At 48.5% G+C, this 22062-nt stretch overlaps 5 protein-coding genes across 5 annotated transcripts; 2 read left to right on the forward strand and 3 right to left on the reverse strand.

Annotated features, from left to right (window-relative positions):
* Positions 1 to 50: 50 nt before the first annotated feature.
* On the reverse strand, positions 51 to 2315 carry N7525_004708 (putative JmjC domain protein; the record flags this gene model as incomplete). The annotated part of the gene is made up of 3 exons (XM_002565551.2): positions 51 to 166; positions 338 to 1286; positions 2277 to 2315. 3 exons carry the CDS (start codon positions 2313 to 2315, stop codon positions 51 to 53), a joined length of 1104 nt encoding a protein of 367 aa, XP_002565597.2.
* A 52-nt stretch (positions 2316 to 2367) lies between these two features.
* Positions 2368 to 7272, forward strand: N7525_004709 (transcription factor domain-containing protein; the record flags this gene model as incomplete). Its single annotated transcript, XM_061213142.1, has 9 exons — positions 2368 to 2588; positions 2644 to 4038; positions 4088 to 4267; positions 4507 to 4761; positions 4931 to 5007; positions 5094 to 5139; positions 5192 to 5933; positions 5994 to 6245; positions 6307 to 7272. The coding sequence occupies 9 exons, from the start codon at positions 2368 to 2370 to the stop codon at positions 7270 to 7272; spliced, it is 4134 nt and encodes a 1377-aa protein (XP_061070163.1).
* Positions 7273 to 8058: 786 nt separating this feature from the next.
* N7525_004710 (casein kinase II subunit beta) lies at positions 8059 to 9168 on the forward strand (the record flags this gene model as incomplete). Its single annotated transcript, XM_002565548.1, has 1 exon — positions 8059 to 9168. One exon carries the CDS (start codon positions 8059 to 8061, stop codon positions 9166 to 9168), a length of 1110 nt encoding a protein of 369 aa, XP_002565594.1.
* A 5062-nt stretch (positions 9169 to 14230) lies between these two features.
* Positions 14231 to 15242, reverse strand: N7525_004711 (bZIP transcription factor; the record flags this gene model as incomplete). The annotated part of the gene is made up of 3 exons (XM_002565547.2): positions 14231 to 14377; positions 14453 to 15009; positions 15080 to 15242. The coding sequence occupies 3 exons, from the start codon at positions 15240 to 15242 to the stop codon at positions 14231 to 14233; spliced, it is 867 nt and encodes a 288-aa protein (XP_002565593.2).
* A 4756-nt stretch (positions 15243 to 19998) lies between these two features.
* N7525_004712 (branched-chain amino acid aminotransferase, cytosolic) lies at positions 19999 to 21815 on the reverse strand (the record flags this gene model as incomplete). The annotated part of the gene is made up of 5 exons (XM_002565545.2): positions 19999 to 20011; positions 20090 to 20788; positions 20839 to 21136; positions 21193 to 21503; positions 21562 to 21815. 5 exons carry the CDS (start codon positions 21813 to 21815, stop codon positions 19999 to 20001), a joined length of 1575 nt encoding a protein of 524 aa, XP_002565591.2.
* Between the last annotated feature and the right edge of the window lie 247 nt (positions 21816 to 22062).

The raw sequence follows: 22062 nt of genomic DNA on the forward strand, positions 1-22062 counted from the left end.
TCCTCCATATATAACGTAAAGGTATTTAGTCTGTAAACGAGTATTTGGCATCACCGATGATTTGCATATGTTCCCAGCGGTTTCAAAGCTTGGAAGACCTTGCCGGGAACATTGAAGATCTCCACGGCCGTTCCAAGCATATAGCCCAAATTCTCCGGATTTTCGCCTAACATGTCACAGAGAGCATTCGAATTGATCTAGCCTAGGTCGACCGGGCATTGGCGTTCTAAGCGCGGGCATGCCGCATTGATACGGTCGTAGATGTTATACTATCGAAACCACCAATTGACCTGCAAGCATATCAGCGACAGACACGAAGCCTACGAATTAAACATACTTACCGAAGCCGTAACACCTCCACCAACTCCCTTAATACTATGCCACCATCCCCTGGGAATGAACAGCCCATCACTAGGCCCAAGGCACGCTTCAAAGCCAACCCCAGCATCCGAACCAGCAGAAACCGGAGTCCCCCAAACCATCTCATCTAACAACGCTCTCTCCCTCCCTTGCATCATCTCCTCACCCCGGAAAGCCGCTGCTTCCCGACTCCCACTCTTCCCTAGCTGCCTCCTCACAGCACCAAACACAGCCTGTCCATCCGTCGGCGCAAGCAGCCGCACAACCTTCTCCCCAGCCAGCTGGACAAAGATGTTCGGGTTCGGGTCACGGTGGAGTGGCGTATAAGTGGGCGGGTGTCCAATCCACACATTCGTATCGTATACATCGCCCTTTCCCGCGCGCACCACAAGCTCCGGCGTCGGGAAATCAGCTCGAAGGACGGGAGGGAGGTCAAGAAGCTGGCATTGGGCTAGGTATAGTCGTGTTGATTGGGGAGTGGACTCGGCCGTGCGCATCCAGTCGAGGAACAGCGTGAGCGGCGCGTGGAACTGCCGGAAGCTATGGATTTCTGTTGCCCTGTCGTCCGGTTCGGATGTAGTGTCTGTCGACGTGGATTCCGTGAGCTCGAGTGGGACGAACGCGTCGGCGCCGTGTTTGTGGAGATATTCCAGGTTCAAGCTTAAGGTGCCTAGTGTTGACTGCGGACTCGCGCTTTTGAACCATTGTTTCAGGGCCGGGAGACCTTGGAAGGTAGAGCGTGGGAGAATTGCTGGTTGTTCAGGGAGGAAGCAACGCTGTTGGAAGGTGTCCAGGGTGGCATTTTCGAGGATGCCGAGTGGTCGGTATTGAGGGTGTGAAGGAGCGGAAAGGGTTCGGATACTTGATCGGGGTTTATAATGGAGGGATGAACGGGGGAGTCCTGCCCTGACACGGATTGACCATGGCTGTAGCTTCATCCAGATCGACGTGGGGAGTTGAAAGGAGGCGACTACAAGAAGATCACGATGATAAACCGGCTTTTGCTCCGGCAGAAAAGAGTAATAGTACGTATACCGGGGCATGGGTTTTATTGTTTTCATATTCATAAATCGCCTGGTTTCAACATAAAGTCTACTCTATAAGAAAAGATCGAAGAAGACATCTAAAAGACCACAAAAAAGAGTAAAAGAGTAGTGGACAAGGTACCGAAAAGACTACCAAAACGCCATTGGGAAAGACAGAAGGCTAAGGCGGTGGGGAAGGCGGGAGCCCTAAAGACATCCGAGGTATCAAAAGCTCATTTACGATACTGATTCCCAGACTATGTAGGTGGCATGAGCTACCGATTCAGGGACAGAAACTGACCTCATTCCACCTAGGCATATATGTGGTCCTCTGCGAGCATGCAAACCCCATACGCAAGTGGAATTGGAAGACGCTGTTTATGGCTTCTACAGATTGGTCCAGTTTCCCCCAGTGCAGGGTTGGCCCGTGGAGCGGGATCTGGTGAAATCCATATACTACGATGGCGTAGTTCATTGGCCTACGCAGCTTATTGATATTGAACCTGTTCCTCTGCTTGGACCAGATCCCTCAGACCCTCCATATCATAGATGGAGTCCGCACACTGGATTTTTAGCTGGTGCCCCAGGCTGCGAACCCTAGGCTGCGAACCCTACTGAAGCACAAGCGTTAGTATGTCACCAAGCAATTTCCCCTGCGTATTATTTCCCCTCTAACCATTCTCTGAAAAGGATCCAATCACGAGTCATTTATGTAGGAGTATTACCCCACTTGTCGATCACAATGAAGTTACTCCGTACGTGAAGCCGAGGTCGATAGGCATCCCCCGCAGTTGTGAGAAGCTACATCATACATATGTACCTTTGCGCGTCGAAGACACCTGGCGAAAGGCCGTTTATGTAACTTGTATTTTCCTAGCAAGATACACTTACATTTCGTGCCACGTTGGGTGTCCACGTCAATATTAACATGTCCCAGGTCTCACCGTCATTGTGTTGCCTGTAATTACTGTTAACGTGCAACATGCCTTCTTCCATCGCCCGAATTCATAAGCGCCATGCTTACAGCAAGGATGCACACACTTATTACCCGGTTCTCATAGTAGGTGCTGGAGAGTCGGGGGTTGCCATGGGCTGCCGGCTCAAAGAGGTTCTGGGGACAGACCAGTTCCGAATATTCGAGCGTCAGTCCGGTATTGGAGGTACCTGGTGGATCAATAGGTATCCGGGAGCTGCTTGCGACATGTAGGTGGCCCAAGTCAAAAGCTTGTTTACTAAATAACTAACACCGAAGGTAAAGACCAGCGACATTCTATTCCTTCTCCTTTGCTCAGAAAAAGGACTGGTCCACACTCCATCCATCTGGTCCAGAACTCGCACAGTATATGGCAGATGTCTGCGAGAGATATCAAATTGTGGACAAGATTCAGCTGAATACGGATGTGAAGGAACTTCGATGGATCGAGGATGACGAGGAATGGGAGGTTACGCTTTCGCACCTTGTCCCTGGAACCGGCGATCTAGCTCAGCACGAACGAGATCGAATTGCAGCCCAGGAAGGTCATCACAAAATCTATGTAAAGACAGAAACTGTGCGAGCCAAGGTGGTCGTCAGTGGTGTCGGCGGGTTGGTAGAACCTAAGACATGGCCGAAGGACATCCCAGGTATTGAGGACTTCGAAGGTAATATCATGCATACGGCTCGCTGGAACGACCAGATTGATTTGGAGGACAAGAATGTCATCATGGTTGGTTCCGGCTGCAGCGCCGCGCAGGTAGTGCCCGAGCTGGCCAGGCCAGAGGCCAATGTTCGATCTATTACTCAACTCATGCGGACTCCTCCGTGGGTCCAGCCTGATATAATCCCTCCCAAATATCTCCCCTTGTACGAGAAATGGTCGCCTACACTCATGACCCATGTGCCTGGACTGGCGTCATTCATACGAAGAGTTGCTTTCTTCATGCTGGAGAAAAGTTTCTACGAGATGTTCACAGACACTGTATGGGGCCGAAGAGCTCGACCGCAACTAGAGAAGAAGTTTTTGGATCACATGCGCCAACTTGCGCCAGAGGAATACCACGAGATCTTGACGCCGAACTACAGCCTCGGCTGTAAACGACGGATCATCGACGGCACCTGGTATCGCAGTCTCAATGCCCCAAATGTGGAACTGACTACCCAGCCTCTGACAAGGGTCAATGCGAAGAGCGTGACTCTTGGTCCGGGCCGCCACTATCCACCCCACAAGTCGGACGACGCCGTTGAGGCCAGGGAGATTCCCGCCGATGTGATCATCATGGCCAATGGCTTCGAAACCAACCAATGGCTGCACCCGCTAAAGGTGATTGGCAGGGAGAGCAGGGATCTTGAAGAGGTCTGGGCGGAGCGCGGAGGCGCCCAGGCATACCAGGGCATCGCAATGGACTCTTTCCCAAACTTCTTTATTCTTTTCGGTCCGAACACGGCAACAGGGCACACCAGTGTTATTTTCGCCACGGAGAATGCAGTAAACTACTCTTTGAAGTTTATCAAGCCGATCTTGAATGGACAGGTTAGCTCGTATGAAGTAAAGGAGGATGCTGAGCGTGTATGGACTCAGCAGGTGCAGGATGCGCTTCAGCAGAGTGTGTTCCGTCGTGGGGCGTGCTCTAGCTGGTACATCACTGCCGATGGTTGGAATTCAACCACATATCCGTGCGTTCCCTGCTTGCTGGTTCCTGATTGTTACTGACATAGTATTCAGATTCACTCAGATTCACTATTGGCTGCGTTGCACGTTCCCCGTGTGGCGGCATTGGACTGCGCGACTCACGAGAAAGGGGCGGGTTTTGCGAGGTGCCCGGAAAACACTCCAGGGATCTGTCATTCTTGGTCTCGTTGCTGCCTTTGGCTTCCTACACCAGAATCCTGAACAAAGGGCTCGGTTGGTGCAGTCATTGCTGGCTGGGAAAGAGTGGTTGGTCTCAGCAGTTAGGTAATTGCGCTGATATATCTTTTCTTTCGGGTTTATTCGAGACTTGTATCATTGGGATTGGGGCAATATATCCTGAGCGAGAAATCTGTGCCATATAACAAATTATGATCATATCCATGAGTACATATATTCTCCATTTGTAAATGTGCCCCGGGGCCAATGACCGGCCGGATGATCAGATGAGTAAGCCGAATCTGGGGAAACCCCGCGAGAGAGGAATTTCTCCGCACTTCGACGCCGGTATCTCTCTCCGGCTACTCATTGAATCGCTCCAATATTCTGCAGGTCATGGCTTCAGAGTCACCTCAGCTAGAGATGTCGCCGCCGCAACCAGACCCCCGCGATCAGTCCATCGGTGCGTCCGATTCCAACAAGAGAAAGGCGGAACAAGGCAACGGAACACAGGCGCGCACAAAGCGGAATCGCTACATCTCCATTGCATGGTACGATATGGCCTGATCCGGCACTTTTTCTGCTTTCCGTTACCTCGGTTGATTAGCCCTCCAGTCTTGCGACTGGTCGGATAACCTGTTTTGCATTCAAAGTCATATGATTATGCCTTCTCCTTCGGTACCTTTGTAGGAAGATCAGCGCTAACCATGGAGTTTTCAGTAATGAATGCAAGCGGCGCAAGATCAAGTGCAATGGCCAGATGCCTTGTCAACGGTGTGGTCACCTGAATTTGGAATGTAAGTGGCTTTTAACCCTGCTGGCGGCTTGCAACTCCTGTGTCCGAGCTGTCCGATCCTCGGTTTCGAGCTGACCCAATCCCCAGGTCGCTATGCGCCTAATTGTTGTAATAACAACTTCAAAGATTCGGAGTAAGTCAAGGAATAAAACCCGTCCGGCACTTGACACTAATAGCCGAGCTAGTGAGTTCCGGTCGATGACAGATCAGATCACCACTTTACAAGAGCAAGTCAATAGCTTGTTCACCAATCTCAATGACCTTCGTACCCAAAGACCAGCTTTTGAGTCACCAGGGTTTGAGCATCTCTCGCGCGATGGGTCTCAATCGGTCTACACTCCAATGCAAGCTGGTCTAGCAAAGCCCCGAGCCCGTCACCCACGCTTCCATGGTCCAACAAGCTCGGCCTTCAATTTTGACGTGGCCAAATCCAGCTTACAGAATATGGGTATTACCCCAGCGGAAGATGGAATCCCAGACGACTTGACCACCGCACATGTTTCTCCAACTGGCTCCCCAGCTCCCAATCTGGGACAGCTTCTTCCAATCACACACCCTACCAAGGATCCAATATGGACGATTCCGCGTGAAGAGGCAATGCGTCTTTGTAAGGTTTACGAGGAAGAGATTGGGATCATGTATCCTGTGGTGGATATCGCCAAGGTTACCACCCAGACTAATCTGCTCTACACATTCATAGAGGCTGCTACCAGGACAGGCTTTGCGCAACGGGGCTTTCCAGGCTGTGATGGTCTCCACGATGAAAGCTCGATTATTCTTAAATTGATTCTCGCAACCACGCTGGTCGTGGAAGGGGGCGGTCAAAGTGAACTTGGGCAGCGGCTCTACTTGGATGTTAAGCCATTTATAGAATCAAAGTTATGGGAGTCTCATACCATCAAAACTATCCAGCTCTTTGCTATTGTGGTAAGTCAAGGCCTCTTCAACTGTCACAGTCAATAACTCTAACTCTGTGTCCCACTCCAGGCCACATACCATTACCATACAGATGATGACGCCATGGCTTATCGGCTTATTGGATTGGCGGCACGAATGTGCTTAGAGATGGGATTGCACCGCCGTGATGCTTTGGTGAAATCATTCCCAGATGAGGTGCAGTGGGACGAGATCACTCGACTATTCTGGTCAGTCTACAGCTTGGACAGACGATGGAGTCTAGGAACGGGATTACCTTTCGTGATTCAGGACGAGGATATTGATCCGAACTTACCAGAACCTGTAAGGCTGCATATCTTTTGGCATGCAGTTACCTTTATTAACTAACATGTGGAAATTACAGGATGCATCGCTGCCTTACTTGCGCTGCATGGTCCTATACAACCGGATCAGCTCCAAGATCTGGTACTCTGGTTTGGGCTCCGAAGGCACCACTGACATCCGTCGTGATGAAATCGGCTACCTGGATTACCAAATCCTACAGTGGTACAAGCAAGTTCCAGACGAGCTCAAGTTCTATCCCGTCGGCTCCCCTAAAAACAACGAAAACGTAAGCAGAGGCATGAGGCGGCTCAGGGTTCTCTTGTACCTGCGGATGAACCAGCTACGCATCCTGATATATCGCCCTGTGCTCCATTCTCCTGCCAGCATTGCCGAAGACCGAGGCCACGCCCAGACTGTCGTGGAAATAGCCAAAGACACAGTCCGTGTCCTAACTCGGCTAAACCAGATGTCCGATATTTACCGGACACAGCAAATAACGTTTAACTACTTCCTAGTTGCTGCATTGGCGGTGCTGTTCTTAGCAGTGTCCCATGCTCCGGTCGAATTCAACCGACAAGTCCGCGATGAATTTTACATGGCGCTCGACTTGGTCAACGGGTTCAGTACCAAGTCCTACGTCTCCAAGCGGTTATGGAAGACAATCAAGGGCTTACGGAAAATAGGCGAGAAACTTGGCGTTCTCGCCCGTCCTTTTGGGCCAGACTCAAGTGATCCTCATTCAAGTGCTGCAGTGGCTATGGCCGGGCTCGCCGGACATCCAATCCAAGACCTGTCTATGTATGGACCCATGAATGGTGGGAACGAACTCGGAAATAGTCCTCTAAATGGACTCCAGATGAGCCAAGAGTTAACAAACCTGTTTGAGGCTGTTGGCGCTTTTGGTAATTTCATGCCTAACACTTCGAGTGATGGTATTAGTGGCTTCGTGGGGCCAGATGGGGAAATTCAGAACACCGGCGAAGGTTTATCGGGGGTTTTGGGTGATGAGGGAGAGTTTGCTCGAGTCATTCGGGACTTGTTTTGATATTTAGTCAATACCCTTTGATAGTTACATGTTGTAATAACACCAATGACAGCATTGGTTAGTTGAGGCTTCCAAGATATGAGTATCAATAGCCCTTCAAGTTAGGTAGCTATATCCCCAGGTCAGCTGACACGTGACTCATGCCGCTCAGGCAAATTGAAACCTGCCAGCATTGACTTCACTTTTTGCCATCGTGAGATATAGCAGACACAATAGCTGCCACAATACGTGGAACAGCCCTGGAAGACCTCTCTCTCTATCCAACTGCCCACCGCCCCCACGAACCGAACGGGCCTAACCCGATTCGACCGACACACCCAACCTCCAAGCCCGAGTCGCCAATATTAATCTCCGAGTGTTTTGAGATCTGGTAAGCGATCTGATAATTTTCAGTATGAAGGCTATAAGAAACTGATAAGATTTTGGTGGGGTCCAGCCTTAGATCCAACCTCTTCCCCGTTGATCGCACAATCTCTCCCCCTCCCGCACATTGCTATGAACGTCTAGCTTTTCGGCCCCTCCATCAACTTCAAGATCCCCTACTATTTATTATACTTGAAGTCTTTCGTTCTCACCTCCCAACTCCTACACTCTTCCTCGCCACGATCCAGCACCTCCGCGTGACGAAATTGCTTCGTCTGCGCCAACATCCCCGAAGACCTCACCCCCCAGCTCGGCAACGTGTCGAGAGAGACAGGTTCGGCGTTGGCCGACGGCCTCGACAGGCTGGATTTGAGTCAACTGTCTGAATCGACCCTATCGTCATCTGTGTCCGCCTCGTTCGACATGTCGTCCTCGGAAGGAGCGCCGGAGTCCTGGATTTCCTCGTTTTGTTCGTTGATGGGCCATGAGTTTTTCGCAGAGGTGTCGGAGGACTTCATTGAGGATGATTTCAATCTGACTGGTCTCCAGTCACAGGTGCCCATGTACAAGGAGGCACTAGAGATGATCCTCGATGTGGAGCCGGAGGATGATGAGGAAGAGGAGGAGGAAGAGGAGGAGGAGGAAGATGAAGACGATGCGCTCGGTGGTGACCAACCTGGATACAGAAGAGCAGGCGACCGGCGACACGCCCGAGTCGCAAGCGATTTGAGCGTGATCGAGAGCTCCGCCGAGCTCCTGTATGGGTTGATTCACCAACGGTATATCACTTCGCGGCCCGGCATTCAACAGATGCTCGAAAAATATGAGATGCAGCATTTCGGCACCTGTCCGCGAGTCAACTGTAACGGATGCAAAGTGCTCCCCGTGGGCCGGTCCGACACCCCTGGCCACGAAACGGTCAAGCTCTTCTGCCCCGGTTGCATGGATATTTATACACCCCCCAACAGCCGTTTCCACTCTGTTGACGGCGCCTTCTTCGGTACAACGTTCGGATGTCTGTTTTTCATGACATTCCCAGATTTGGATATCGGGCCCCGCCTTGACGCGACATTGTCAATGATGTCGCCACGGAGTGCATCAACGCAGTCTCGCACTGGCTCCCTGACACGAACCCCGGCTGGTCGCCAGGCACAGTCGCCCACGCCGGAAAATCAGCCGCTGGAAATCAACGGGGTCCGGACACCCAACCTCTGTCCCGGACTCGGTAAGGGCAAGATCTATGACCCCAGAATCTACGGCTTCAAGGTCTCTGAGGTCTCGCGTGTCGGCCCGCGTATGAAATGGCTGCGCATGAAACCCAAAAACGTTATGGAGCTCGACGAGGCGTGGAATCACGAGCACGGGCTGTCTCCACAGGAAATACGCGACGATAAGGATGGCGATACCGAGATGAACGCGGAACAAACGCAAGATGCTGTCATTGCGAACCGCAAGAAAGCCCCGATGCGGCGCCGGCGACAAAACCTTGGCGCCTTAGTCTCCACAGATCCGATGGACGTGCACGGTCGATGAAGCTGGGTAAAAAAAAAGACTTGCATTCGTGGTTTTTTCCAAGATTGAGTCAACCGTGTCATGGGAAGATCTGTGCCGTACCCTTGGCTGTCGAATGATTGGTTCAGGAATTGATGACAATGATGACAGATGTTTGAGCTTGTTTTACTCGCTGCTTTGAATGGGCTATCTTTTTTTCTTCTAATCTATTGGGCTTCTATTCTGTCTGCGCGCATCTTCCCTGGCCTCCTTCCATGATCCTCTTGTTTCGAATACCAGGATCAATCCGTCTCCATTCATTGTTTTATTCTTCTTCTTTTTTTTTCGTCCGTAGACTCAGCACATTATTATCATTTTTTTTTTTTTTTTTTTGAATGGAAGGTGAAGTAGTATACATTGCTTTCCATACTATTCTTTCCCCTCGAATGCTTCACACTTCCCATGTCTATAATGAGTACGGAGCAGCCCAACATTCAAGGGTCCACCTCCACCTCCACATATTAAAAAACAAATCATCATAAGAGCAACAGAGCCTCAGGTACTCCGTACTGTGGTGTACCGCAATCTGCAAGTAGAAGCTGAGCCTCCACCTTTGAGCCTCTAACTGCATATGAACGTCACCCAACGGGCTCGTATACACCGGCGTCCCCGACGTAACCCAATTTATTGGAAATACTAAAACATTCCAAATCCGATACAGCACGTTCCCGAGTCCGTTCAATCATGCGTTGGCGTTCCTTGTCCCATTCAAGACCTTAACGCATCGGCGACGCCGATGTCAAAGGTGCACCACCTATGCCCGTGCCACCTATGACAACAGTCTCGTATTAGGCCGTACCTTGCTTGCGTGCACTTCCAAGGTCCACGGAGGTTATCAATCTGATTTATAACAATCCCTCATAATTACTCATAGTTTATCATCATTGGAGAAAAAAGCACACATAATTTATAATCCAAATTGGTACAAAGAAACACTAAGTCGATCTTGTATAGTGCACCAGACTGGCGGACTGGCGGACTGGCGGAACGGCGGGTAAGCGGTCCGCCTGGGAATCCCATTGAGGATTTAGCGTATCTGCGTATAACTGTTAGCGTATATGTATATGCATGCCCAATCCTGGTCAATTATTGGGGTCGGGCGCGTACAATTTGACTTGATTTATCCTATTGGAATGCCGAGATAGTGGTGTAACGCTAGAAACTGTCACATGGGGCATATCCATGGCCAAGGGCGGTTCTTGATGCATTGTGATTCCCAAGCATTATCGTATGGAGCTGGTATAGTGGGTCTTTGAGCGCATTGTGTTGGTTTTGGTTTTGGCTGAATGAGGGGGCTTTTATATTGCCACGCTCCTGTGTTCTTTTCTCTTTTCTTTGAAACCGCTATAGTGAGTTTCAGTTGTTGAACTTGGGTTCTTTGTTGTCTCTTCCTTCTCCTGAATCTTCAGCGCGTAGATCTTGGCACCGGAGCATATCAATCTCCAACAGTGACCTACAGTTGGCAATGAACTATATATTGGTTTCCTCTCTAATGTTCTATCACTTTCCAGCTATCAATTCTGATTATCCTGGCCCCTATGAATCTATATTTGGGAGAATAAGGTGATAGACAGATCAATGAACGAACGAATGGTGAGATCTTTAACTTTAATGCCCTGCATAATCTTTCTTATGTCTTGGCACTTGATACCTTGATAGTCCTGTAAATATGTTGGACATCCTAATATGTGAGATACTATATATTGAACAGGCAATATAATCATTCCTGATTTGATTTGACTATCGCCTTATTACAGTGTACGGGAACTTATTATTACGTAGGTAAGGAGTAATGTCATTATGAAAGTCAAGAGAGGTCCACGAGGGAAGGGGAGAGAATAAGTATTTTGCTTTCCAATCCGACATCCTGTGATCTGTGGTCTAACAAAGGTGAACTACTGGGCAACGCGACTGGAGTGGCTTTCCTCCCGAGAGGTCTCTTAGCCAAGCCATATCGACAGAAAAGGGGTTTCTTTCAGCTTCTAGGATTACAGTTCAATGAGCTTTAGTATACGGAGTAATTTCACCCGGTTTAGAGCAGACTGGAGATAGTATTTGCTGCTTCCAAAGCACTATATAAAACTTCTTCGGGACCTTTGGTCCCAGAATTTGGAAATAAGTAAAATAGGAAAGGAAGAGCAAAACAAGCCTTTAATTACCATACCGAAAGCATATCAGCACTTGGAAGAACTGTAAATAAGAACACTAGGATTGTCCATCTACCACGTTTGGGAAATATTGACGAGCGCACGTTCTCCCTTCGCCCGTCGGGAAGAACCCGAGCCTAAATCCTCAATCCTCCCATTAATACTCCGTCGTTTCAAAATTCCATTATCAGAGGTTCGGGTGGCAGATGGTCCACAATCTTGTACAATGTATGCCCAATTAGTGCCACGCACTGCCAATGTGGAAATTACCCCATAACCATAATCAATTAACGATCTGGACCAATGGCCCCCAAAAAGGCCCAATCCAGAATCCAGGAAACAAAACCAGTATTTATACAATACTCTGTACTGCGCCAAAAGCACCAAACTCACCATGTACATAGGTATATGCACTCGTCGCATCGATTTCCTCATTTGTCAAGGTTAAAATTATTCGCCCATACAAAGAACTCCCGACATACAAGATAGAAACTGAAAGACCTACCGTTCCCAATACTGCGGTCTCCCGTGCTGACTGCGGCCAGCCCCGCTGCAGAATGTGGAGTTTGACGGCGCATATCCCTTAAGGCGCCCTATGGGTCTAGACGGTGACAGGCTGGGTTTAATCGTCATTCCAAAGGGATTCACGTTCGGCTTCTTGGCTGGTCACATATGTAGTGGATAGCTCTAGGAACTGTGTTCCGCTGTACTTTTTCAGTTGCATATTCCTGTTTATTTTGGTTGTTTTACTTAGATGGAGCTACTCTCGGACTGGGGTTGCCTCGCAATGGTTGATAATATGTATGTTGTACTATGGATATATCATCCTCTGTATACGAAGTACGGAGCACGGTGTCCGGAGTAGGTATTCCTTGGCGAGCAGATCAAAATTGTCAATTAGCAAGCTAACCAAGCTAACCAAGGCTGAGAGACCCTTTTTTTGTGTCCTTTCTCTCCTTAGTCTTATTCGGGATTTCCCTCATTCCAAATTCATTCAGCAACATTGACCGAGTTGACATTTTTGGCTTGCGCCGTAGATAAGGTTGGGGGCAATGCGGGTGAATCACTGCAACATGCAACATGCAACGTGCAAAGAGGGGAATTGGGAAGAGGAGGAGGAAAATCATTTTATTATACAACACCTTCCTTTTTGGCCAATGTTAGCTCCTTCGTTTATGCATATCTCCATATTTTTGATCCACACCAGTCAGGGATGGGGGATAGGCGGGAACACTGCAGACCAGAGCCGCCAACCCTGATAAGAAGATGCTCTCCCCAAGCTAAGCTGGGATAGGAAAAAGAAGGCTATTGGCTGGCCCTCTCGCCCCTCAACCCCTGCCATGTGGGTTGAGCGGGAATAAAACTACCTAAATTATTTAGCTGTTGTTTTTCGGTTTCAGCCCCAATCCTCTAATAGTCAGTGAACGACAGAGTACGGAGTGGTACGCTAGTAGGCTATTCCCGAAATATTGGGTGGTTATTTTCGCATCATAATACTCCGTACACTCTACCTAGGTATGATTTCCTGAGGTTCTTTGTGTTATTGCATATAGCATCCGTGCCACCGGACTTGCATGGCAATCATTGGAGGCGTCAAAGGCGGGCTATTACTCCGAGACCTTTGGGACCCGGATGTAAACTGTTTATTCTAGCCGGGCGAAACATTGCCAATCCGAAGTGGATGCGACTGTTGGGAAAAAAAGCCAACATGCTAGGCGTCTTTTGCTTGGCTCCAGGGTGTTTCTTAGTTTGGAGGGGACCTTGGTTAATGTGTTGTCCTTTACCAAAGTACAGAATGCTTTGAAAGGAGGGGGGAAAGAGTTGAGGCGCAGCACAATTCACGGACCACCTCCGTACCTCTCTGCGCGTATAGTACAACTATGTAACCGGGATAGTGGATTCTGATGGGGCAGACGGAGGATATTGCAGATTGCATCATCCGATGAATTTATTGGAATTAACTGAAAGTGGATGCCAATTTACAAAAAATCTTTTTCAAAGCCAATTCGAGTGCTTTAGTCGAACGGGCCCAATATACCGGGATAAAGAAGTGCTGTGTGGGGTGTGGGTATTGTCTCTTTCTGCAGGGATCGGGATTTTCCCAGTAGATTGGTCCTTAGTTGACAGTGCACTTGAGTTAGGATTCTTGAGTCATGTATAAACTTGTCCGCTTTAAGAAACTGGTGGTTTTCATATATATGTCTCATCCTTGGATATTAGGGCTACCAAACCGGGGAACTTCAGAAAAGAAATACATACGTCAATCACCGTTGAGATCTCCAGAACAGGAAATCGTTTCAGCCGTGTAAAATGTTTTTGGCTAAGCTGAAATTGAAAATCCCGCATGGGTTTGGGGGCCGTGGAGTTATGCAAGTTAAGTTGGATTTGGACCAATCACTATGAGAACTTCCAAGGTTATAGGATTCTATTGTTATCCAAATCCGTCAACTGTACTCTCTGGATCTGCGTTTAATCAAAACAGAGAAAGGAATCAGACAAAGAAAGAAGAAAAGAAAACAAAATATCAAGAAGAAATAGAAAAAGAAAAAGAAAAAGAAAAGAATCCATTCAACGTGGCTCCCTAGCTCACCCCTGTTCCCTTAACACCACGCTACCAATAAAAAGAAGAATCAACACCAGTTATCATGCAGTTATCTCGTCACACATAGGGGGGGGGGGGGGGGGGGGGAAAGGCTGGCACAAATAAAAGAGACAGAAAACAATAAGAAAACAAAATAAATAAATAAATAAATCGAGAGTGGAGAGCCAACTCGGAAAAAGGCAACAGGAAAAAACCCGGCGGATAGACTGGGAATCCGACGTTCGGGAGATCAGGCCTGGATGGGGCGGAAATATGTACCCGCAATCCGGGCTCTCTCGCCCCCGGTCCGGTCACCTTACGGCCGTAGATCGTACTCATACAGGCCATGCATTGAACGAGGCGAGCATGGGCCTGATTCCGGTGTGAGTGGGAATGTGAAAATAGATGCCTCTGGTGACGTCGATGGTGCTCGCTGGTCCTCGTAGTATGCAAGCGATGGCATCTGGGGAAAAGAAAATGCGGGCATATATTAGCTGACTGGTCGGCATGGTGAGTAGGCTCAGCGAGGAAAATGTACCGGAAGCCCAGAAGGCAGATGTTGAGAATGGGACTGCGCTTGAGCTTGCTGTTGGCATAGGTCGATTCCGGCCATTGTTGCGTAGCTCATGCTGAATGGACTGATCAGGTCTTCGTCATAGGCGAGTTTGCGGGATTGCATCGATGGGAGCACGGGGACTAGCGAGGGAACGGGCTCGCCATATTCGGTCTGATAGGCGACTTCACTATAGTTGCTCGGTGCCGTGTGGTAGATGGGGGATTGGGGGTAGGCAGACTGCCGGTAGGTGTCATATGACGACATGGACGGGTATGAGAAGACTGGTGGGGGCGAGGCAGAGAGCTGACGAGTGCACTGCTGGGCGAACATGGTTTGACGGTCCTCGGGGGAATAGTAGTCGTACGAGGCAGCTCGGTCTGACTGCGAGTGAGGTTTGACATCTGTGACTTTTGAGGATCGCTTTGTTCGAGTCTTGGGCGATGGCTTAGGAGACACCGGCTCTGCGTGTGATTGTTCTGGCGAAGCAGAGGTTGCAGCTCGTCTCTCGAGGTCCTCCAAGCGGCGCTTCAGTTTCTTGCCTGTTGGGTTGCGCCGAGTCAGAAATGTAGCCTTAGGATGGGATTTATCTTTTTTTTTTTTTTTCCTTACGATAGTTGCGCTGGGCGATACGGTTTTGGATGCGCCGACGCTCTGCGAGGTCAGAGATCTTGGTCCAGTCCTCGTTTGGGTTGGCGTTTGGGCTGAATGCGCTGCTGTTGCTGTGACTACCACGAGAGCCTGAACGGCCATCATACGATGGAGAGCGATTCATGGTTAAAAGAGGTAAAGGCTAAGAGGAGAGAGATAAAATACAGAATAGAGAATAGAAATAGAAATAGAAATGGGAACAGGGAATAGTATAGTAGATGTAGAAGTGGAAGATGAAAGCGGAGGGATGTGATAACGTTATGAGGCTAAAGACCCGAGACCAAGTGGATGCCAGTATATTTATATATCAGAAGAGGACTTCCAAGGTTAAGGCCATTGATCAGCTGGAATTGGTTTTTCGGGCCTTGCAGCTAAGCCCCGTCGCGATAACCAACTCAGTCCGTGCTCGAATACCATTAGACTCGACCTGCCATGTGCACAAAGTCCCGGTTATTATTTTATTATTTTCATTTCTTTTTCTAATTAATTGCATTCAGGGATCCACGTTCAGCCTCTGGTAATACTGCAAATTGACACTCTTTGGGATTTATGAAACCTCGAATTACCTACCTAGGTACTCAAATACCCTAAGTCCATTAAAACAGAGTCAAAACGCCTAAATACCTAACATAGTAGATACCTAAGACACTTGAAAACACCAGTGCTAAAACCAAAACCAAAGCCAAAACTACTAAAACACCGACAGACCGGTCAGTCGCGGATCGGGGGGATCTCAGATCTAACATGTAGCACCAAAGTGGTACGGCGTATGATCAAAATCCAAGACGGTAGGATGGATTATTGGATTTAGGCCGGGACACGCTAAGCAGACGTTCGCTTGGAGGGTGATCCTCATTCGACCTGACTGGCCCGAGACACGATATGTCCAGGGATGAAACGGGATGGACTTTGGGGTTACACCTTGCGTTTTACTTTTTCTTCTATATATTTATATTCTCACGTGGGTTGCTTCAATGTGCACGGTTACCACGTTTCTTTTTTCCTTTTTTTTTTGCTGGTTTCTTTTTTGGTTTTTTTGACTTCATCTTGGCAACGGACTAAGGGGATAAAGATCTGACTCTTTGGCTGATCTTGAGGATTATTCTGGCAGTAGATTATTGGAGAGTTTTGGAGTGATATCCAAGACTATAGACAACCTTGAAATGAGAGAACTAGGGAAAAAAAAACCAAAAAAACAAAAGCAGTTTGTCTCTGGGAAGTCTAGGTGCCCTGGAAAAGTAGGGCCTGTATTGCCTACAAATACTCTCTAACCTACAATTGGTTCGTTCGTATACATTTATTCATCCCTATGCCTGTACTGGAATAGAGCCACTTTCCTTCAGTGACTCTATAATTAATATCACTTTGCTTTTTTTGGCTGTCTTTGTTTTGTTTTCTTTTTTTCTTTTTCTCTTTTTTAATTATTATAACCATTATTATCTTCCTGTAATATGATCTCATTGACGCGCTACCACTGGTTGCCTGATTGGCGGCATCGAGACTACCCAATGGAGGCATATGATGCGCACTAAATCCGTACTCTCCGTACTCCGTCTCCGTACTTAGGAATTAAGGCCCACTGTTTGCCTACAGAGGTATGGAGGTATTGTATTGACGACTGTCTAGCCGGAGATACGCTCAGACACGGATGCTTGGCAGAAATACGAAGTACATCATAGTCCGGACAAGGGGGTTTAGAGGGAAATCCCCAAAAAAAAGAGGCTCTTTTCAGGTAAGACAAACGAGGCTATGAATAGGTCTCTCCACCAATCCGGGAGTTAATAACAGGAATGCAGTGCGTATTACTTGGCTAGTGCGTCGCCCGAAAGTGGTGATTATCTCCCTATATAGGGCTGAGCTGGACACCTTCTTATTCCTGATCGAGTAATGTCGGAGAGGCATCCCATGACCTCAGTGACACGCTCAATGAGCACAACAGCTCAGGTACCCGGTACATAGTTGACTTCACCGCTAATGCTGTCCATGTCTCCAGTTGGAATTTTAAGAATTGCACAGCCATCCTAGTGGAAACTCTTGCTCCTGCAGGGATTATAGCCACTCACATACCATTCTCGTCCCCGGATGCTTGGATGGGTTGCATTTTGAGCCTTCTAATAACAATCTAGAAGAATGTATCTGGCGGTGGACTATCATGCAGCCCCCGACCTTGCTGTGTCCGAGATGCACCTCCCATGGCACACGCATATCTGCGGAATGCCTCGTCTTTTCCCCCATTGTGCTTTACTCTCTTTTTCCTTTTTTATTCTTTTTTTTATTTTTTTGGGAGTCTGGTGTCACTCGAGGAATATCAATGACGGCAATCTCCGAGCCTCTTGCGTCGTGCTGGCACGTTGTTCTCGCTTTGGATTGTTACACTAAACGTGAAATGGACCGAGTGCGAAAGTCCATCGTAGTGCACCTGCTGGCCATCTTCATCCTATTTTGCTCCAAATGAATTCTTCCTAGGCACGTCGGACAAGGCGTCCAGTGCTAAAGCTGGATGCGATCAAACACAATCTCCGAATGGGAGTCGATGGCTGCAAACCGAGCATGGTTAGAATGTCCAGGTTGTTGCTTTCTTCTAAGTGCTCGAGTCACACCACAAACCATTCACTTAACTTATCCAAGTTTGCATTTTACTATGTTTGTCCTATACAGGTCAACAATAAGTCCGGAAGAGAATAATTATAAACTCTCGCCGTGGGTATCCCAAGATAAGAAGCTGGCCAGTTCCCAGGCCACACGGCCCTCCCACCAAGTCCGGTTATTTCCCGATACAATAGAATTCATAAAAGCCTTAATTGCAATATCCCTAATAAGCCGAGCACTAAATTTAGCCTATGAGATCGAACAACCCCCATTGTTATCCATGCGGAACATCCTGAAACGCCTGTTGTGTCCCGCTGCGATTACAATTTTTGCCCAATCTGTAGCCAGAGGGCGTACGGACTGAGCCTGAAACCTTCTCTAGTACAGAGGAAGCCCGTCTGTTATTTCATTTTGCTTTCCCCCTCGATTGACTCGCCGCGTCTGGGTTTCGCCTCATCCCACGTGGTCCACGTGCTGCATGTCGCCTATTTTACCTTGTTTTCGGTCAAGGCGCAGCCGAATATCTGCCGTTAGTCTAGGCTGTACTCCGTAATGATGTGATTCATCCACCCGAACTATCAATTCGAGACATTGATTGGGTCTTTTAGCCCTTGCGAGGAGATTGGCTTGTACGTCCTAACTCTAGGGTTTACCCTCAGGTAGCATATGGGGGAAACATGGAATTTCGTAGAAACAGGCAGGGTTATGGCAACGGGTGGCTGACAATCGTCAGCACTGTGTTCATACAAGGTCAAGCCGGAGTCTAACTAACCTGTCCGAATTTTCATCCATGTGCTTAGAGGTAATGCGTTTTGTGGGTTGGCAGCACCATCTATGCTTGGTGCTAAATCTGTCGGTTGCCATTGAATGAAGGTTATATCCGTCCCTGCAAGAATGATCTAGGGTAAAGATTTCTCTGAACAATGGCATAGATAGAGTTACCTGTCTCGGGGGAAAAAAAAGGACTGTTTTCATGAAAAGTACCGTTCTTCACCGTTTAGATTTTGATCACCGTGGCTTTGGCTACCAGTTCTGGCAATCAGCGTCCTGTATGAAGCCAGAGGCACATGACTTTTCTTACTTCGCCCCCCGAATAGTCTATCTCTTGAACGATATTTATGTAAATGAAACACTGAATATCAAAAGTATCAAAGCCTGCCAAGTAGTAACCGTAATCTGTGAGGACGTACCTAGATGTGCGAAGAATTGACGATATGTCAACCAAACAGACTACGATATTATATCTAGACTGTTGTCAATCTAATACCTCTAGCGGATCAACGGCCAAACTCTGTCGATCGAGCGGGTCATATTTGTCTTAGTATGGTATGTGGTAGATGGCATAAGGCCTCTTCTTTTGCTACAATTTGATGATTCTTACTTTCACTGTATCTATAAACAAATGCTGTATTGGTTCTTCTTCCCCTCTCTCGGTAAATCTGATATGAGTCATCGTGTTATACGAACAACCTTGGAAGTTCCGCACTGATATATAACTACATTTCATGGCCTACGATCAAATACATAGCTTGGCATATCTTTGCCAAGGTCTGAACCCATTGAAAATCATGCAGCGGCTAGTACGCTACAATGGCACCCATATTGTGATTATGTGCCGAGTACTCCACGTCACTAAAAACTGTTTTATATCCGCGATGATAGAACCAAACACCCCATCAAAAATACCTCTAATGAAGTTGAATCATGCCTTGGGTGATGGGAACATAGGAGTCTACCATAAAGCCGGGAAATCGCGATCAGCGAGCAATCCGTCGCCCTGGAGCCGTTTCATTTTTACTACCCTCAAAAAAGGGGCTTGTTACTGCAAGCGTTTTTCTCAATTGATATACAAGGGACATCCCAATGACGCAATGTTCGAATAGCCTCTGCAAAGCCCGACTGCAAACCCCGTCGTGTGTTGCTATACTACGACTTAGGATGAACCAGTGCAGTTATACTGACTTGACGAGGTTATATTTCCCCCCTCAGCAATTGGGGCGTGTCAATCCCACAGCATGTGTCACTCGGAGTATACACTATATCTCTACGAGATTGTGGATTCAACGAAAGACTGAAAATAGCAAAGGAAATTTTCCTATATAAAGCACCAAGCTCCAGTTGAATATGTAAAAGACTCCCGCTGCTGTTTGGTAGCTTCGGTACCTCAAATATCCAAACAACATGCAAAATGCAAAACTGACCAAGAAAATATCGCCTGAGCAAGGACTTTTTAAAGCCTCTGCGGCCACACAAAGTCTGGGCACAGAAGCCCTTTATCTGACATGTCTGTCCTAGATCACAACACTGACAGGTTGTTAGTATATCGTCATCCAGGTTAAAAAAAAGAAAAAAAAAAAGAAAGAAAGATTGATGCCAACTTACCTCCAAGGGTTCTTCTCGTCACCGTATTGGATACGCTCGATCCAGTTCTTCATCTGAAGAGCAATCTCACCAGCCTCCTCATCCTCCTTCAAACCACACTCAACCATCTTACCTCTGTAACTGATGTTACGAACAGGACTGACGATGGCAGCAGTGCCAGCACCGAAAACTTCGATTAGGCGGCCCTCCTCGGACGCCTCGGCAACTTCGGACATGCGAATCTTGCGCTCGGAGATGTTCCAGCCCTGGGGGCCGAGTCTCTCACGGGCGAGAGTCAGAACGGAGTCACGAGTGACGCCCTCCAAGATGGTACCGTCAAGAGGAGCAGTGATAAGCTCCTTCTGTCCGGTCTCCTTGTTCTTTAAAGCAATGAAGAGGTTCATAGTGCCGACCTCGGTAACATATTCTTCCTCGCCGAAGAGCCACAGGTTCTGCTGGAAACCACGGGATGCGGCCTCGAGCTGAGGCAGAATACAGGGGGCATAGTTGGCTCCGAGCTTCTTGTCACCAACACCGCCGGGCCAGGCGCGGACGGCGTAGTCAGTGGCCTCCAGGGAGATGGCCTTGAAGCCAGTTGGGTAGTAAGGACCCACGGGACTGGCAATGACATACAGGAGGGCGGATCCTGGGGGGCCAACTCCCAGGGTCTTCTGAGTACCAATCATGGTAGGCCGCAGGTACAAGGAGTAACCGCGAGCACTATGGAGGTGAGCAAGGATGTCCATTTGATGTACGCAAGATATACTCACTCTGGGATGAACCGACTATCGAGCTTCACAAATTCTCCAATAATCTTTGTCAGTGCATCGCCGTCCACTGTAGGAAGAGCAATGCGCGCAGAAGACTTATTTAGACGTTCCATGTTCTTGTTGGGGCGGAACAGACGGATGCTGCCGGTGCTGTCCTTGTACGCCTTCATGCCTTCGAAACATTCGAACGCATAGTGGAAAACACAGGTGGCAGGATCCAAGCTGAGGTTCTGGTAGGGGACAATGCGAGGTGCGTGCCATCCGTCGGTAGCCGTCCATTCCACGGAGAGCATATGATCTACAATCGCTTCCAGTCAGTGCCCGAAAGGCAACAAAGCGCAGAAATTCCCTTACCTGTGAAGTACTTGCCAAAGACAAGATCCTTGGAGTCCATAGGCTCCTTCGGTGTGGTGGTCTTGGTGATAGTTAATTTCGAAGCGTCAAGACCTGGGAGCTGGGAGGCAGCTGCCGTGGAGGCGCTGAAAGCTCTCCGCCATGCCCGGCTGGTGGCAGTATCCTGTGAGGAGAGGACGCGGGGCATTGCAAGCCCGGTCAGTACCTGTCGGCGAGCCAATTGGTGGAGCGACTTCATGACTGTGGTGGTGTTAGGAATAATCCAAAGGGCCAGCCAGGGGCATAGAGTGGAGAGAGTGTCAATTGAGTCACTGGAACAAGTATAAACGTACTGAGATCGACGAGGTCAACGGGGATTTATATCACAACCAGAAAGATGACTCCGCACTAGAACTGTAATATCTCTGCGGAGCTCGACAACAACTCCGATGACTCGGAAGCCCCAGATGTGAAGTTCTGCCACCGCCCTCCTGATAAAGAATGGAGTTGCCGTTTTGGCCAATCAGCGACTGCAAATCGGAGTTGTACCGCCGACTTCGGCTCCATTCGGCTCCATGCGGTTTGTATCGGTTGCCTGAGCTTTCAGTAGGGCTGAAGGCCTGAGGCACCTGCCAAGAGTTCATAGCAGACCTCGATCTATATGGACTGAGAAGGGTACCTAGGTAGTTCCACAGGAGGACGTCTAGAAGCTCTCTAAGCGTAATACCGGAAGGTTGTGGCACAGGCACTAGGTATGGGGATTGATCTGCGCCATCGTAAGACTTCAGAGATCTGATCCATTCGATTCAAGGTTAATTATATTCAAGATGGCACGAAATGTCTTTTTTGGATTTGACTATCGCGTTCTATTGAGAGTTCAAGCCTGTTGCG

This window comes from Penicillium rubens (genome assembly GCF_028828025.1).
Source record: "Penicillium rubens strain IBT 27055 chromosome Unknown utg000002l_segment0_segment0, whole genome shotgun sequence".
Taxonomy (NCBI): Eukaryota; Fungi; Ascomycota; class Eurotiomycetes; order Eurotiales; family Aspergillaceae; genus Penicillium; species Penicillium rubens.